An 18,903-nucleotide genomic window follows, 5' to 3' on the forward strand; every position below is an offset into this window, starting at 1 on the left:
ACAGAGGAGAACACAGGATATAAATCAAAGCCTTAAGATATGATCGTCTGTTTTATCGTGGTGACAGACATGAAATAGCAAAGAATATAATTAACTATGCCCCAATAAAGTAATATATGAACACAGCACTGACTGGATTAGATTATCTGTTGTATAAAACAGTCGCAGAATAATAACTAAACATTTATAAAAAACAAAATAAAAGAACTGTACATTTGTATGAGATCAACAGCGTACATATGAGAGCACACCGGTCAAGGACTAGTTATTATATTTGATATATTTACAGTATGTTGCAATAAAAAGCAACATACTTAAAGTATGGGGGGGGGGGGGATATGAACCCATAAAAGACTTTGTGACAGCATGCAGCCTGGGCAGATGTCAGTACTGGATGTCAGTACTGCTTCAAAGAGTGACTCAGCATATTTAAGAAGAACATCTAAATAAATACAACTGTAACCGTTTCAAAGGGGTCTCTGTTCAAACAGATACAATCCTGTCCTGTACAACAACGTCTGAACCGTAAGACACGGAGCAGAGCTTTAGTTCGATGAAACCACCATGTCCAGTTCTTTGACTCCGTCTTGACTCGAGGTGAGGCCACAGCTGCCTGAAAGGTGGCCCTCAGAGAAATGACCAGCCGATCTGGGCACGGTGGCGGGGGAGGGAGGGGCCTGGGCCAGGCCGGGCTTCTTAGGGGGGATAGGTGGTGGGTTGCCCCGGTCCACCCTGTGGATGGTGGGTGATCTGGTTCCCTGTGGAACGACCCTTGTGGCCCGTCCGATGACTGGAGACGAGGGAGCGGCCAGGCTACGGTAGTCTGTGCCGAAGGGCGAGTTGTTCAGGGCAGCGAGCTTCACCGTGGCGCTCTGCTGAGCCGTGGTGAAGCGAGACAGGACTTCAGTGACAGTGCTCCGGGCCATCTGCTTGACTGGGCTGGTTTCTAGAGCGGGGCTGCTGCTCACGGGGGCGCTGTCCTTTGGCGAGAAGGGAGGCGGCGGCGGTGGCGGCTGCGCCTGAGGCTCTGGTTCAACGGTGCCCTGGAACTTGTGACGTGCAGCGTGAAAGCGCTGGTGGATTCCAGCCTGGTAAGGGGAGTGGTAGCTGCCAGGGCTCAGGCTGCCTGCTGGCCGTTTGGTCAGAACAGGTGAGGTGCAGAGGGAGGGGGGAGGGAGACCGGGGGGGCTGCTACTGCAGGCTGAGAATGACGTCTGATGAGCCGGACTTTCATTCCCATTCAGGAGGCAGGTGTTCTCCGAGAGGGAGGCGGTGGGAATATGGTGCCCGTTGGTGTCCATTGGACAGTGGTGACCATTGCCGTTTGGCTGTACAGGTTGCTGGTTCCCATCTTCTTCGACGTCCTCCACGTTGACGGTGTCTGCTGTCGTTTTTCCCCGAGCGCCTTTAGAACGCCACTCCGTTCCTTGTGCCTCCATCGGCATTGGGACTTCCCCCCCCCCATCTCTCCTCGTACCGGCCTCCTCTTGCTTCATCTTTAGCGTCTCCACCTGGTCACACAATGTGGAGAGAAAGAAAAAAAAAGAACAACTTTAAGCAGAAAACAAAAGCTGATCTTTAACTCGGTTTGGCTCCTCCCGGTTGGCTGTAGGATGTGAAATGTCCCGCCCACCTCCTCCTCCATGACGAACGTGTCCATGCGCTCATACCTGTTGTTGTAGTTGACAACAGTTTGCTTCCTCCTTCTTCAAGCGTGAGCGTAGCTGCTCTCGCTCCGTGTCAAACTCGGCCAGCTGCTCCTCCACCCTCGCCTCCATTCTTAACGTTCTCCTCCTCTCCTCTTCCAGCTCCTTTCTCAGGGCCTGACAAGCCTCCTTCTCCTGCATCAGAAATTGTTTGTTCACCCAGACTGCAGCTTATATCAAGGTCTGACATTCGTGGCAGCGAATAGGCATGAAGCGCCTCCGCTGGACCCGGTGTCGGTACCTTGTCGAGTTTACGGCCCTGCTCGGTCAGCCGGTGACCCTCCTCCAGAGCCCTGGCACTCGCCCACTTGCACTCTTTGGCCAAGGCGCAGGAGAGCTGCTTGTGTTGAGCCCGCTCCTCTTCCAGTTGATCCGAAATCCGCCGTTGTTCCTTTTCCAACCGCCGGACTTGGCTCCGCTCAAACTCCAGCTGCAAATAAACGTACACAAACAGAAGCTGCGTGAGGCAGTAAGCAGATCGCAGAGTGCACTTCGGAAAAATAGCAGCTTTGCAACCCTTATCAACGTTAATTATACCGTACCTGCTGGTGCAAGCGCTCCTTCTCCTTCTCCAGAATGTAAGTGACATCATCTCCCTCCGCCGTGTCCTCGGCGTGCCTCCTCTTCTCCTCCTCTAGATCTGCAATGACCTGTAGACACCACAACACGGAGACAAAGAGTCAGGAATGAACCGATGTCACAGGACGTCGCTTTGCTTGAGAATAAAGACCAAGTGTTATTATGAAGCAACGTGATTTATCCATTCATTCAGAAAGGATCAAGGTCTGCGTCAGCAACACCTCCTGATCCAGAGGAGCGTCATGTTCAGCTCTGCCCGAGGACAAAAGTGTAGTTTTCACGCCGAGTCTTTAAAAAACAATGGAGGGCTTTGCATTCATTCAGTTCCAATGGACTGCAGCTGCAATTCAAATATCATAGAGCCCTTTGAATGTTAGAATGGTCTTAGTGACATTTTTTCCACTGTATTGAAAACACATTGATTTTCTGCCTCACATAAATTTCCTGGCTTCACAATTTCTTTTATGCATTCGGACACTTTAAGCGACGACGGTGAACTTTCACATTTAGTTAATTCTGGGGGTCTCTGAGGATTAACTTTGTATGAGCGCCGTTCATGCATGGAAAACGGCATCTGTGTGTGTGTGTGTGTGTGCCTCCTGAAATTAGTTCACGCCGAAGCAAGTGTTGTTTTTAATGAATTAGTCACTGAATGTATAAGAAAACTGAATTTGTTTTTAGACTCACATTTTGCTCCCAGCAGTTTTTAAATACTTGTGTAGACATAAAAATAAAAAAAAACTCATTGCACTGAACTAGATGCCCTCTCCATTCCTGTTTTTCACCCCTAAGACATAAGGAGGCAGTTAAATTCTGCCTCTCCTAATTAGAAGTCACACATCTGCACCCACCCTTCTGTGTCCGCTCTCTGCTGCCGCCAGCTGGGCCAACATCTTCTCCTGCATCCTCCTGCAGTGGCTCACCACCAGTTTGAGAACAACCAAAGGGTTGGAGGGCGAGGAGGAACAATCCGGATTCTTATCTTGGCTCCCAATAGCCTCGCTGTCCCTCTGCAGGGCCAGGAAGGGGTCGCTGAGGTTGTAGCGGCCGTAGCGCTCCTGGATGAACAGCTCTTTGTGCTGGGCCTGACGACACAAGAGGGGAGACAATACTGAGAGGGAGCAACGAGAGAAGAGTTAATCAATTCATTAGCAACTTGTTTGAGAGATGAAGGTTAGGTAGCAGGAAATGTTAGTATTAGAACTGATTGGCCTATCCACGCTTTGGACAAAGGTCCTTGTTTCCAGAGGGAGTGCTTCCGGCTGACTCTTCTCCCAAACGGATGCTGAGTCACGTTTCTACATTACAAAAGAGGAAAAGTGTCAGCCATGTAGAAAGTTTTTTTCCCCACTTGCTATTCCTTTCTCTAATTGCAAACTAGGAATTGCATCAGTGCATATTATGTGTTTTGCCCCGAAATTGCTGTACACATTTAACCATATCTGCACGAAAAAAATATTCTTTCATTTAGAAATTATGATGCATTTTGACAATTCATTCTATAAACAAATGCTGCTGCCATTTCTCTCCCATTTTAACAAGAAATAAAATACTGCCTTTGCAACACTATGGTCGACATCTCTCATTCTCAAATGAGCACTCAATGAAAGAAAGGAAAGAAAGGAGGATAAACCAGAAACATCAGAGAAAGCAGGGAGGAAGAAGCGGAGGTGGTGGTGACGTGTCTGCATAACTTCAGCAGGACAGCTGCTCTGATTTAACAGTCTAACTCTTGACAAAGGCTGCGAGACATTTCAGGTTCAGCAGATTACTTTGAGCCTGAATGGGCTGAAGAGAGAGAGAATGTGAGAGAGAGCGAGAGAGAGAGAGAGAGAAAGGAGTCAGGCTGTGAAGAGAGCCGGCGATGCGTCTTAGCGACGTTTCAACAAAAGAGGATCAAGAGATTAGAGAGAATAGTATCCTCTCCCGCGGGGTGACGACAGATCTCCTGATGACCGATGTCGAGATTAATCCAGTGGCTTCCAGAGTATCCGAGATCACAGGTGGGACTGCAGAGCAGCATCACCTTCGCTTTAGCGTGCTAAGTGTGAGCACACAGGTAGACTGTACCACGAACACTACTGTCAGGGTATCAGCGGTGAAGCAGCAGCCTGAGCATAATTAGATTCAGTCATATTTAAAATGGTGCACCTTGTCACACTGACCTTATTGAAAACAGGAGGCCAGGGATTATTATTATTACCACCTGCTGGTCAAAGTCAGTCCCTTTGACTGTAGCACCGGCGCCGGTTCTTTGTGTCTGGTGCATTATTGCCGTAATGCCGGGTATAGACAAAAATAGCGACAACAATGTTTTATACTTGTTTTCAGCTGTGTCCATGTGTTAGCTTGTTGGCGCGGTGGATGGTTGGTTGGTTGGTTGGTTGGTTTACGAGCAGGATTGTGAAAAAAACAACTGATTTTCATGAAAATCTGTGGACAAGAGGAGCATGTCCGAGTCAAGGACCCCGGATTAAGGTAATGTGGCGGATCCAAGATTTCTCGCTGAGGGATTTCACAGGCCAGGCAAGCAAAACATCTGTTCAATGTGCACTTTTATTTGTAGCTGGATAATTGGTCTTTTCTGTTAAAGTGCAAGAACCCCCCCCCCCCCCCACCCCCCATTAAAGACTCCAGCACTTCAACAGAAATCTTAAGTCCTAGAAAGCAAAGGGAAAATGTTGAGAGTGAAGAACGTATGTTCTAACACTTCTTTATGCCTGACACCCAACTCTCGGAAAGCTTAACCATTACATTAAACTAAAAATGTGCAGCGCTCACAAACATTCAGAGCACGTGTGCTGTGGATCCTCGTCTACCTCAATTACTCTTGATTTTGCCTGTTGGCTCAAGTTCTCGGCAATATGTGTGCTTTCGCTTGTCTGCGTGCCACGACGGCAACGACTCCAATTCAGCTCATCTTTTGCTGACACATGCTTGAACCATGCAGCAGTGTGTGCACGGACAGAGAGTGATATATGAAAGCCGATGATCTATTTCTCTTGGTAATGAATAATGTTCCCTGCAAAGGAAAAGTGTATCGATGGAAATGCGCTGAATGTGATCAGTCGGTGCAACTTCAAGCTGCAAATGTTGATATTTTTCCACATTTCAATTATTCCCACTCCCAAAGAAAACACAAGGCGAGCCTGTTTGAAGAACATCCATTTGAGAAGGTATAGTCAACCTCAACAGTGAATGAAAGGCTCATTTCTATGTCTGAGTCCCCATTTATTTTAGAGACGCATGCCTTTCCCAAACCGAACGGACAACTGGATCACTGCGAGGGCGACGTGCGCCAAATACGAGCATTGCCAAAGATTAACTTCCTCCCAAAATCCACAGCATGAGCAGCTGCGGCCGTGAGCCACAAGGGGGGGGGGGGGGGGGGGGGGGGGGAATGCAGGGATGGTTGGAATGCCAGATAGTTCTGCATAATTAAATATAGAGCGCCATAGAAAAAAAATCATTAACTTCACATCCTGTACTCACACTCTACGCCACATTTAAGCCCAAATAAGAATGCGAGACTGTTAAAACTCTATAGAGAGTACATGTGAAGACCAGCCAGCTCCCATGCTTTTAACCAGATGAGCTGAAGCTGAGTCAAAAGCTAAGATTGATGCTTGAGCTGAACGTTTTCTCTCATGACGCTCAGCGTTGCTGTGACATGTCGCTGAAGACTGACGTGAGCGAGCGCTTCAGAGGTCGACGAGGATGATTGCATTTGGAGGTAGTTGGTCAAGATCCAAAGTGGTGGGCAATAATAAAATTGTGATCTAATCATGTCGCTTGATGGATCACCGAAAGGTATTCTAATTTATTTTGAGGCAAAGATTAATGTTTAAAAAGTGAACAAATATTGGTGCACACATCTTGGTCAATCCATCCAGATGATGTACCGCAGTGCTTCACAATTGTTTTCTGTTAAGCCCTCCAGAAAGAAGAAAATATTCTGCCCCCCCCATGACTATAAATAGTATAATTTGTCTATAAAGTTATTACAAGTTCACCTCTAGATAACATTGTGTCCTTATTAACATTATAAGCAGAAATCTACTGATCTACTTACAACAAATAATAACTTTATTAACCTTGTATTTTAGTCTGAACCAAAAAAAGATTTAAAATGCATCACTTTGCCTTAAACTCAAGAAAATGTAATTCTTATGTAAACTACAAATATTTTCCAACCAACTAACTGAACATGTTCACCTGAAAAAAAAAAGCTGAAACTAAAATATTAAATAATAATAACAACTTGATCAGCTGCATTATCTAAAAAAATTAATGAGAATGTCCCAGGGGGGGGGGGGGGGGCAGGAGGCAGAGCTAGAAGTGGCAGAGATGAAGATGCTGAGGTTCTCCTTGGGAGTGATCAGGTTGGGTAGGATTAGAAATGAGGCAATAAGAGGGACAGTGAAGGTTAGACGTTTTGGAGATAAGGTCAGAGAGGACAGACTTTGATGGTTTGGACATGTCCAGAGGAGAGACAGGGACTATATCGGTAGAACCAGAAGAAGATACATGGACGTAGTGAGGGAGGACATGAGAGTGGCTGGTGTTGGGGAGGAGGATGCAAAGGACAGGGTGAAGTGGAGAACGTTGATTTGCTGTGGCGACCCCTCACGGGACAAGCTGATAGTGCTGTAGTAGTACTTTTTGGTGGAACCCCCCCCCCCCCCCCCTAAACAATAGCAAAGGAGCTAATGCTCCCTGCTCTCTAATTATTATGTACATTACATGTAGACTTGAAAGTGCTACTGCCACCTACTGTAGCGGATGTGCAATTACACTTTATTCTGGGACGGCAATGTACAAGTAAACGTTAATTTCGCCGTGCATGTTACCCAGACACGGGGGCGTGCCCCAGAATTTGTGAATCACTGTAGAGGAACTTCAAGTCAAAACTTTGACCGACTGGTGGAGTTAAAGTCTGGGGATCAACGAAGTGAACACTATGGAGACAACAAGAGTCGACCTTCTTTATCAATGCATCAAATAGTTGTTGAGGTATTTCAGTCTGCAGCCAAGTGATGTACTAACAATCAAAAGGATCCGCAGATCTATGCTGTGTCACTGAAAACAAAACTGCTATGTGGGATGTCATGCTGATAAGAAGCGTCCTTCGTGTCAGTGCAAGACCCAGGATCCCACTTCACCAGTTCCTTAAAAGAAGAGAAGAACATTTCTAAAGTCATGCTTCACCTCGGTAGAGGAAATGCGTTTACGGTACCTCTTGAGATCAGTTTTCACTCACTTCCTGCAATTAAGTCCCGAAAGGTTGGGGATTATGGCCTTAATTGAATCCCCCTTACAGAGTTAACAACACTGCAGCATTGATCCAATCCCAGACCTGAATGGGTTAACAGCTTGTGCCAGTGGAGCCATTAAAGGACCTCAGCCATATGCCCCCCACCGAAGTAAGCAGTAAAGGTCGATGTTTATTTGTTCCCTCCTGCTCCGGCTCACGTTGAATCACCAGACACCGGCGTGCTGGAGCTCTTCTTGCCTTAGATGGCCAGATCCCAGGAGCGATGGAGGAATGCGGTCCGGACACAACACGGCCGTCTGCTGGCTCGTCGACGACACTTCAATGGCGCATTCTACACCAGGAGAGCGAACAGCACTCCAAGAGGGTAGCAGCTGCAATTACTTTAGAAGCCAGCGGTTGGTTCGCACACAGAGAGCGGCTGCTGCGATTGGTTGTCAAAGCTCAAAGCCAAAAGAAAAAAACAAGAACAAAGCCTTTTAAACCGCTGCTGCAGCGTAATCCTTTCTCTGCCGACCACCAGTTTTTGTTTGTCTCTGCAGTAAAATGTTGTTCAGTGACAAAGACACGATGCTCAGCAGAAGTTTGAGACTTTCATCTCCCTGTCGTGTAAATGATCATTACATGGCTCCCCATCTGACAACAGTCACTTTCATGTCTGGCTGTGCTGAGCTTTAGTGGCGAGGCATCGCGTCAGCGCTATAATCGTGTTAAAGCTGCACCGTCGGTACCTTCAGAGCATCGATGACCAGGTCCCGGGCCTCCAGTTCTCCCTCAAGGATGCTGAAGAGCATCAGCAACTCCTGCTTGGTCAAACTCTCCATATTCAGCTTGGACTGTGAAGACAATAGATCAAAGAGAACTCGGATGACTTGACCGCATGTAAACTTTATTTCTTAAACCAATATACAGTATTCTAGGCCTGTAAAACGGCTTCATTTAGTTTTGTCTTAAAAAAACAGCATTCCATTGTTTTCAGGCATTCAGACAGACAGACAGACATTATCTGATCTGGCCCACTGATACATGAGCTTTGTAAGGATATGTAGTTTTTATCTTTCGAGAGGAAGGCATTTTATCCCAGTGTAAAAAATGTTGTAGCGTTTTTCTTATGTTGAAAATAAACTAGATACAGTAATACGTCAGTACGAGTGGACGATATGTACAATCCTCAAACAGAAGGATGCTATCAAGAACACAAAGCCTTCTAAAGGCGGGACTGTTATGTCTAAGTTTATGTACGTGTAAAGGTACAATTACGGTGTAAAGTGTCTGCGTACCATCCAACTCCACCCCCACCCCGCTGTTAGTGCTAGAAACTCATAATTAAACCACATTTTACATGACAGTAATAGTGTATATGTTTTCATATATAATTTTGTGTGTGAGTGTTTTTAGACGTTCGGAGCGGTTTAAATCGATTTCCAAGGCTCCATGTGGTCTCGCTGATCAGTTGCAAAGCAAGGGACAATATTTCTCTCATTCTGATTTTGTCCTGTGCTGGAAAATGTCTCCATTCCTCTTGAAAACCTCCTCTGGAGAGCCTCGACTAGCTGCTTCTGAATCATGCGCGGTAGCTTTTGCCTTGTCATTTTTGAGTTGAGGTCATTTAGGTGTGATGTCATGTCGCTCAAGCCGTAATAGCTACTTTCCTCCGTAGCAGTAATTGTGCAAACTGCCTGGCCTCATGTCTCTGCTGCTGTGCCTGGGACATTTGTAATTCATTTATAAATGCCCGATCAAGCGTGCTGGCCCTGACCGTTAAAGCTCTGCAAAGGCGCTGTGAGGCGATGAGGACCAGTGTTGATCGCTCATACTGGTTGGAGCTCATTTATATTTCAGACCCCTGGAGGAAGGTCTCCAAAATGTTTCGGCTTATAATAATGTTGAGTGAGTGTGTGGCCGAGTCTCAAAGAGACACGTTGTCATTTGTGATAATGAACTTTGTTGGTGCTGTGCCTCGCTTTGCTGAACATTATACAGAGACCTTTATTAGCGACTTCGCACCAGAGGATGGCATTTCAATCTACCGATCAAGATTTATTTTTTGATTATTCTCTATCAAACAAATGCTCTTTGCAACCTCCCCGGTTGACGCATTTGACCTCGCTGAGGCCTGCGCCCTCAAGATGGCACGGCCACCGGGGCTGCCGTGCATCGCGAGTCGAACAAGAGACAAGTCGGCATCGAGCGCACCGACACGCTCCAGTTTTAAACGCCTGAAGCTGACGAGCTAATCGCATGCATGCAATTCGACCACTGAAGTTCAACTGGAAACGACACCCATTTTATCCACTGCATGTCCTATTCATAATTGCAGTTATTTGTTTTGCACTGGGAAATTGAGACGTGGTCTCTTTGTAGCATCTCTGCGCTCTTTCATCTCACAGCTGTGCCAGCTCTGCTCACAGAGCCTGCGTTGTCCACAACTCAAACATCCAAACCGGCGCTCCTGGCCGTACGAAACGTGTGCGGGCCTCTCCTTGAAATGGGATCAAAGCCGCCGATGTTCCTGCGCCGAGCAGACGAGCGTCGTCGCGTGTCGGGGGGGGGGTACAAGAACTGCCTTCCGGCTTCATAGCGCAATAACAACTGTGTAGGGTTAATCATCAAGGCATTCCTTTAATGTGGCTGAGGCAACGCAAAATGTGTCTGACTGAGGTCCGCACCTGGGCCGCCGTTCAATCAACAGGCCGGCGCTCCGCTCTATAATAGCTAAAGAAGATCCTCTGCAGCAGATGGACCGGTATGTGATGGTGCTGCAAATGTTGCATGAACATACGCAAAACATTTCAATGGAGCGCGAGTGCAGGCCTTTGACCTTGGTGGAGCGCGCCGACAGCAGCGGCCTCCCGACATGGCAGGCGAGCAAGGCTTTTTTAGGTCGGCCACCATGCACCAGCACTCATGCACTGTGGTTGAACCACATGCTAACCACACCTCCTTTGGGTTTTTTTGGGGGTTTTACAGGCTGGCTTGCTAATTTCACAGGCCTCTGCAATCACCGAGACGTCGAGCTCGCACTCCCGTCAGGCATTTCTGGCCAAGCGGGGGAGCCTTCCCGTGTCGCCGCTCTTGTTTTGGATAGATTTTTATTGGACTTGTTTATACTCTGCAAGCTGAAGCAGGTAATTATGAGGGCATATACGCAGTAAAAGGCAGCCTGGGAAATGCAAGTTATCCCGCCACACGTTCCCCGCTGCTCCACTTCCGAACCGTGAAAAAGCCTTGTCCGTAATCCTTTCATCCGTGTTTGCTTTTAAGCCTGGTCAGTCCAGTTCCGAGTCTGTAACACTCTAAACTTATTAAAAACACACACAGCGGCTTGTTCTGCCTAAAATCGGCCTTTGTTCGTGAGTATAGCTCTTTGCCACGTGTGGGAATTCAACTTTATCCTAAATGACACCAAGATGTGCTTTTCTTCCTCTCAAGGCAGTCTCTAAGTCAGTCGGTCATGTCAATATTTAGAAAGAAAGAAAGTTTCCATTTCAGGAGTTTTTCTCCGGCTGGTTTCTGGGAGGATGATTCACGTGAAAGCCTCTTTGACTCACAAACGTTCATGAGAAACGAAGGCTAACTGAGGATGATGATGATGATGATGATGATGCGGTTTGCTGAATCACCTTACTGTTGTCATCAGGACGTCTGCATTCTAAATTGGATTTGTTAGACAAAGCTAATTTGCGCGCAGGTCACCGAGACGCTAAACATCAGACTCTTAAATGAAGCCTTTGAGAAATGAATGAGCAGAACTGGGAACTTGTTTTAATGGATTCCGTGTCATTGTTAGACAAGCCGAGTGGGAAATAAAAACCAGCGTCAGACATGGAGACGCGACGCGCTTTCTTTTCTCCTTGGCAGACAGAATGTGCGTTAAGGATGAACTACTTTTAAATACGAGCTAACCAAATGCTGGCCTCGTTAAATCTTCATGGAGATGCAGTCCGAGCGGTTCGGCCTGCAGCCTCAGAAGTTCCTTCGCTACATCTTTTCTTTTTTCCTCAAACTGTCAAGACGTAAAGAAAAATAAAAACAGGGTGAAAAGCATCGCGTCCAGCTTCCCGTCGTCAACACCAACGCGTTTTCCGTCCGTCTTCTTACCTTCATGTGTCCCTCTGAGCTTTTTGGAAAGTCCAGCATGAACTTTTTGTCCCGTCGGAAGATTCGTTTCACTTTGGTTTGCGTCCTCTTGTCCCGAAGCAGCGGAACACTGGAGACGGAAAGTACTGATACAAGTGGCAGCAGCGCTGGCCAATAGCAGAGGCGGAACTTTGTGTCCTGACCAATGACGGTCGATACTCTGGGAGAATGGGGCGGGAACAATGACGTCACGCCTCTCGGACTTGAGCTGCGTTTCTTTGTTGAGTTTTTCTTGAGCGCCTGCCTGTTTAAGACATTTATGTGGACATGTAAGTTGCGTAAATCAGCTATTTTGATTAATTTGCACGCATTTTACCTGACGAAATCTTAAAATAGAACTTCAACTTTGTTTTTACTTCGTTATAGCTGAATAAAGACATGCTTGTACTTTTGTAAACCACTGAACTGGTCCTGTTGACATATCTTGTGATAATACCAGTTTATGGGAAGATATAAATGTCCTAAACGTGCTTAAGAATTTTTAAACTTCAATGTATTAATAATAACACATTAATTATTACAGAAAATTTAAACTAGTATTATTATTATCCTTAACTAGACACTGAAGGATTTGTACAGACGGAGAACTCATCTAAAAGCCTTATTCCTTGTGCACTCATAGTTATACAAGAGTCTCTGTGCGATGAGAGAGAGCAGAGCAGTGAGGTCGATGAAGACACAGAGGATTCGGGACATCAACCCACAGCAGGATTGATCCGAAGATGCTTATTGTTAAAACAAAGGTTCTAACCAGTTAAAGTTCTCAGTGTCCACAAGATCAGTTTGAGTCAAAAAAAAAAAAAAGATCCTCCAACCAAAATGTCTCCAGTGTTTCACATGCATCGGATAAACGACTGAAGACAAGATGATTACGGTACCGATCATCTCAACTCCACCCCCACACCCCCCATTTAAAATATGATACTGCAATCTCAGCAAGTCCACTCGATCTTTTAATGTCAAGCGCTAAATTGGCAAACACAAATGAGTGTCTCTATGACGACCCAGCATCATCGTGCTGTTTGGTCATTGTGTCCCTTTTTTCTCATTCTGCTATCTTGAGGGTAGAGAAAACCAGAGAATTTGTCACTCGTGATTGGATGTTCGTGCAGCAAACCTTTTCAGCTTTAATAGAGAATCTCTATGTCAGGCTCTTCAATTATGCGTTTCTGTTCGGACTGCCGACCGGCTGCTTTGGAAAACCAGCGTCCTCTGAGCCGTTTTCTCTTGTCCTCCTATCTCAATTTGCTAGACAATTTAAAGTGTAAAGTTTTCCATTTACGTTGTTTTGGTGTTGAAAAGTATGGGCTCAGAAATAATCGGCTTAAAATTGCACAGGCTAGAGATTTTGTCAATGTTGGACTGTTGTTGGATCAAAGCATAAAACATTTATTTGTTATATATTTATAGAGTACAGTATGTATACAGTATATATATATATATTGTGTATTACTCGCAAATAATTTCTACAGTCAATATTTTTGAAACAAAACTGAGCCAAAACTTTGTAGAGTCAGAGCAACTTCTTTTTTTTTCCACTCCAAACTTGACCAGTATTTTGTCTCTTATTATTTCAGACATAATCGCTGACTCAGGTGTTTTTATCAAGTCAGGGTTTCTTTTTCCAAAGGCGTCTCGGCTTTCACTGGGGGTTCTGAATCACAACATTGACATTAAGATCAGCACAGAGGAAATGCTGTGAAAAACATTACACTTTGACATTCAAAATAGCTGCTTTTATAACAAAGAATAATTCCCCTCGGGGTAGGCTCAGTCGGAGGAAACTGCTCCAGGTTTCATCAATAGGAAATGTTTCAAAGGTTTCTCTCAAACAGAAAAATCCCCCTTTTCAACCTGTAAAATCTGGGATCCCAATCAAGCGTGAATGGATAATCTACGACAGCTGAGTTTCTCTTCTTTCTTCCATATCATTCCTTACTTCAGTAAAAGTACTCTGGCATTCCTAGTGGGTATCTCATCTCCATTTCACACCTGGCATTCCGTCGCAGACGTAACGTGGAGGTGACGCACCTTGGTGGCACGGACACGATCACAGAAGGGACGGAGAGTGAGGCGTAAACATAGCATCGGAGTCTTGGCAGGCACCATCGACAATCTAAGACCTAATCTGAGGCAGTTTCAGCATCTGTTGCCTGGCACCCAGTTCTGTCGGGGTTTTAATTATTCATCAATTGAGCCATATTTGTCACTTCTTTCATTTGCATCTGATTCCCTGTATAGATGATGCATTCAAGTGCGTGGGAAGATGTAGCCTTTCAATTCCCCTTGGTGAGTCAGTCTATCAGCAACACACGGCTGTCTGTGTGCTCAGGGCACCTGATAATGTGTGTGTGTAGCTGTTGAGAAGTTTAAGGGTGGAAAAGCGATTTGTTTTGCCGGTGGCCATGTTTAATGCAAATTGACCTTGAAGCACCCCCGATTAATCATTTGCATGCCTCCAGAGTACGTCTTCAAAAAAAAGCCGCCTGTGTCATTATTACAGCTCAACTTGTTTCATAAGCATGTGGGCAATAGCTGGATGTAGAATTAAATTCAGGTATTCACTGTCAGCAGGGTTCCACAGCCTCGTACAACGCTTTGAACGACCCAAGACATTGACTGGACCTTGCCAATTATGCAAAACAAGAAAGATGCTCTCTGTTATCTCTATTATTCAACCATATGGCCACCTGAATCACAAAATAATGAGTATGATCTCTGGAAGGAAACACATAACTGTTCTGATTTGTGAGGTGTTCCGTTAAACTGTGTCCCACATCAACATAAGCTGACGGAAATGGAGCCAACGACAAAATCACCGGCTTACAAGAGAACAGACAAACGGAGGTTTGGCACATTCGACATGATTTATCAGCCCCCTGGGTGATAATTGAACCAACTATATAAGAAGGGTCCTTTCTCCCCAAAATAGCCCCATCCGCTTGAAAGCCCTCTGTATTCTTTTTTATATCATGGTTTGTGAGTTATAAACCAAGCGTGTTTTGATCAGCGAGGGACTTGGGGAGTTTTACGATCCTATCTGAACTGAATACACTTCTCATTTTCCTGAAGGTGAGTTGTTTTAGTGGGGTGAAATGCATCGAGCAAGTTTGACAGCTTTGAGGCACCAAAGGGCCGATCAAGTTTGATTTAATATAATTACTGTGAAAATGATTGCCATCTAAAACTCAAATACGTCCTCAGTCTGAATAGCTTCCAAACCTTGAACTGTCCTTTATGATGTATATGAAGTAATGAAAAGGATCATTTCCTTCCCTCATAAATAAATGAACCAAAACATAGGACTCACTATAGTCCACACAGTCTGCTGGGCTTTAAGAAAAGCATTTATGGTTATATAAACATGATCAATACCATTGATTCAGACAATTAATAATCACAAGGTGGAAATATAATAATGATGTAATTTCCCAAATGATATTCTAAGTACTGTGTAACAAGATTAAGTGATATACAGGACATGAAAAATGTAATCTGATTTTTCGGGCAAAATCATGGTGGCAATTTAATCATATAATGGATCTAACCCTGTCCAAAATTCTAAATCCCTACGTCTAGCCCTCTGTAACAAACACAAAGAGTGCATTTAATGATGCTCATCTAAGTCAATAGTTTTATTTAATATTGAAGAAACATGTTTGTGAGTAATGTAAAGTATTGCTCAGCAGATTAAACGCACTCAAAGCATGGGGCAGGCATGGATATTAGGTGCAGTTTTATGGAACTGAATCAGATTACCTGTTTTGTAGTAAATATTTTAGCTATGAGAAGTCATGAAAGGCACTTTTTATCTTTTTCTTCTGTGGCTTTGGAAAGAAAATGTTCAGCCACACAGCCTTTCAGGGAAAAGTTTAAAAAGAAATTGTGATTTTTCTTTCTCATTATTAATTTTGTCCAGTCTTCAAAAGTGAGTCAGAAGAGCTGACTTTCTGAAATCGCACGATGGCTGGTGTTTCATAAATAAAGTGCATGCAGCGTTTGATTTAAAGCGTAATAGGAACTCAGTCTGTTGCGCCGTGAAATGTGCTTTCCTTCTCAATAATAAATTCTGTCATAAATCACAATCTAGTCTTGAGCGTTATGATTTTACAGTACACATTTTTTATGCTTTCTTCTCACAGAATATAATTGTAACTGATCAATGGTATAAAGATATATTGCTTTTTGGGCAGGTGGAGGTATCCCAAAGGACAGAGGCTGGTTGCAGTGCTTCTGAAAGCCACTTTAACGCTGACACGGTGCCGTTATTGACTCAGAGACACAAACGCTGAGGGTTTCCAAAGCATTCCTCGGTATGAGAGGTCTGCTGGAGAGGATTTTGGGTGTCTTCCTGCAAGAAAACTCAAATCTGAGCGAACACGGCTCATCCACGACGAAGTGAAACTTTATATTGGAGCCACTTGGCCAGATGTCTGAATAACAATATTGTGTGAGACACGATGAATTTCATGATTGTGATTGGGATATATCGAATTGATTAAAGTATGTGTGATGCACATATCCTCTCTGAGCTGTCGTTAAACGCTTCCCAGCTTTACCGGTGAGTAATGTTATTCTCTCTTTGTTGTGAAATTGCAGGTTGTGACTCCTCATATGTTCTCGTGTTTACCTCCAGCTTTGTCATTATCACTCCCCAGAACGATTGATTCAAAGACCCGATCAAACCAGTTGAAGTAGAATGTTTTTTTTTTTTTTTTTTCTGTCTGGCTCTTGTCATTATTTGTTCTTTTAGTCCTTCAACAAAGCACCACATTCTGTCATTTTCATCAGTGGGGGGAAAAAAAACATGGGAACATCTGAGCTGTCAGACAAATTGCAGTGGGAAGCATTTGCAACAGATATTGAAGAAACTTGAATACATTTTTTGTTATATGAAACGTTTTTCATAGTAGATGGGGAATATGAAGAAAACAAATCTTTAAAAGGTATTTAGATGAGGCATTTCCCACAAATAAATTACACACATGCCACGCTGGGAGGAAACCGGCCACAGCCAGAAATGTCTGGGATCCGCTGCGCAAAATGTTTAAGTGCTCAGTCATACTTCTCACTAATCTAATTGAGATGGAAATTAAAGACCCAGAATAAGGTTAGTGACAGAGCTTTTATAAATGAGGTATAATAATAGCCAAATAGAACTGGATATAATATGTCATCAGGTTTAGGATTACAAGATCATATGGAAGGTAAGATATCCCTACACAGAGAAATTGTATTTTGTAAGTTTAGTTTTTTTCAAGTTTTTATTGCCGTAAAGAGAATTTCTTGACTTGTGAAGCACATTTTTGATTTAGTATTTTGTACAGAAAAACACATTTTGTGACAGCAAAGAGTTTATTTCCTGTTTGGCCTTGATGACCTTTGGGCCAATGAGGTTCTGGGTATGGTGACAGATTTTCCTTGGACCAATCAGATTCACAACCCATGATTGCACGATGCAGCTCAGACTTTGTGAAGAGGGCCATGTGAGCTAATGAGCGGATGCCATTCTGGAGCCAGCAACAGGCATGGCTTTCTCCAAGACAGCAACTTCAAGACACTGACTCTCGCGGCGTGAAAGACTCAGAGAGGCGCCGTTTATTTGTGAGTCGTTTCCATTGATGCATTCTTTGTAGGCATATTTTATTGTTTGTTGTTGTTGAGTGTGGACCAATATTTGTTTACCATTCATGTACTGCTTGAGGTTGAATTTGTAGTTTACTGTTAAATGGGTGTTTTTTCGCTTGCATATGTTTTGTGTATTGCTGTTACTGTGATGGAAGTTATTGGCTTATTGTATTGGTTGTTTAATATTCCTCTTTGAAGTTTACCACATTTAATCTCATGCTGTGCGTATGGGAACTAAACCTGCCTTGAGATCATCCAAGAAGCCAATCCGTGTAAAGTCACTGCAAATGAGATAATCAAATGTCAGCTTGCTGCTGTATGTATGCATATGTATAAATATTCAGTATCGTCTGACAAGTGATGAGTGCTGAAAACATTTCTTCTATGAAGGATATAAATGTAGACATTGGATTGCAACCTTGATTTTCTATAAAGGATAAAGTCTAAAACCCTCAGTGTCCTCAGCAAAGCAGCCAGTTTAAATAGTTTGATGTTTGAAGTCCATGTTTCAAAGCAGGTTTGTAGCTTTAAAGCTAAAACCCACCGTGTCCCCGGAAATATCTAAATGTCATCTCTACATTATACCTCACATCTCGACTCAACGCGCACATACACTTCTATGCTGGGCTCTCAGCATTGACATTTGAAGTGAAACTGCCTCATAAAAAGTTAATGGTTTAGATTCAGCTCTGAAAGCGAAAATCTAATTATAAAAAAATAAAATTATATATTGATCTTCAAGTAAGGATTATTTTCAGTATCATATAATCTGCCCTTTATTTTTCATTAATGAAGCAGATGTTATTCCAAAGAGGCTGATTATCTTAATGTAAGTGAAGAGAAATCATGGATCCACTCCAAATAAATGAATGTCTGGAATTGGTTCAAGCAACATCCTTACATTGCAGTTAATGAAAATCTATCCAGTAAATCATTTATAATCAAAATTATGAAAAACATCCTTTTTAACAATGGTAAAGGAAGTGATGCAGTTTGTCCTTTATGTAGATTGCCTCCAAAATTACATTTCATCCATGGCGCATGTCCCAGCCCTCCATCCATCCAGTCCATGCAGGAATTTAATTCGCTCTTCAATGCCCAACCCATGCAACACTTCTCATGAAAATCAAGTATCTGTAGTGTAATCCTACTAAAGTCAATTAATATCTTAAAAAATTGCATGTCTGAAATATGTGGGATTTGTTTGTTTTTTCTATTGATCAAAGTAACCTTGATGTGAATTTCTATTATTTGCGTGCATGTTAATGGATTTTTGCATTGTGAACATTAAAGGAATACACACAGAAGAACAAAAACAGGAAATCATAAATAGTCTCGATTAAACTAAATACAAAGCAGGGCATTTAGCGAGAAAGAAGAGAATCGCCAACTAGGTTTACTTTCGTCCTCACGGAACTCAATTTTCAGCACAAATTTCAACTCCTCCATCTTTGCTGTACAAGCTCATTATCTCCACATATAATATGTTTGCCATTTCGCTCAGGCACAGTTTCCATCTTCCACATTGGCAAGGTTTAACTTGCAATAACCGCTCCAAACATAACTGCTATATTATCA

The 18,903-nt window shown here is 43.7% G+C and overlaps 1 protein-coding gene across 1 annotated transcript; it reads right to left on the minus strand.

Annotated features, from left to right (window-relative positions):
• Nucleotides 1–545: 545 nt before the first annotated feature.
• Nucleotides 546–11,697, minus strand: cttnbp2nla (CTTNBP2 N-terminal like a). The gene is made up of 8 exons (XM_068742751.1): nt 11,659–11,697; nt 8,289–8,393; nt 3,137–3,370; nt 2,249–2,356; nt 1,948–2,136; nt 1,671–1,841; nt 1,452–1,511; nt 546–1,418 (listed from the first exon to the last, which is right to left on the minus strand). Exons 1-8 carry the CDS (start codon nt 11,695–11,697, stop codon nt 546–548), a joined length of 1,779 nt encoding a protein of 592 aa, XP_068598852.1.
• Nucleotides 11,698–18,903: the final 7,206 nt, after the last annotated feature.

This window comes from Brachionichthys hirsutus, chromosome 8, assembly GCF_040956055.1.
Source record: "Brachionichthys hirsutus isolate HB-005 chromosome 8, CSIRO-AGI_Bhir_v1, whole genome shotgun sequence".
Taxonomy (NCBI): Eukaryota; Metazoa; Chordata; class Actinopteri; order Lophiiformes; family Brachionichthyidae; genus Brachionichthys; species Brachionichthys hirsutus.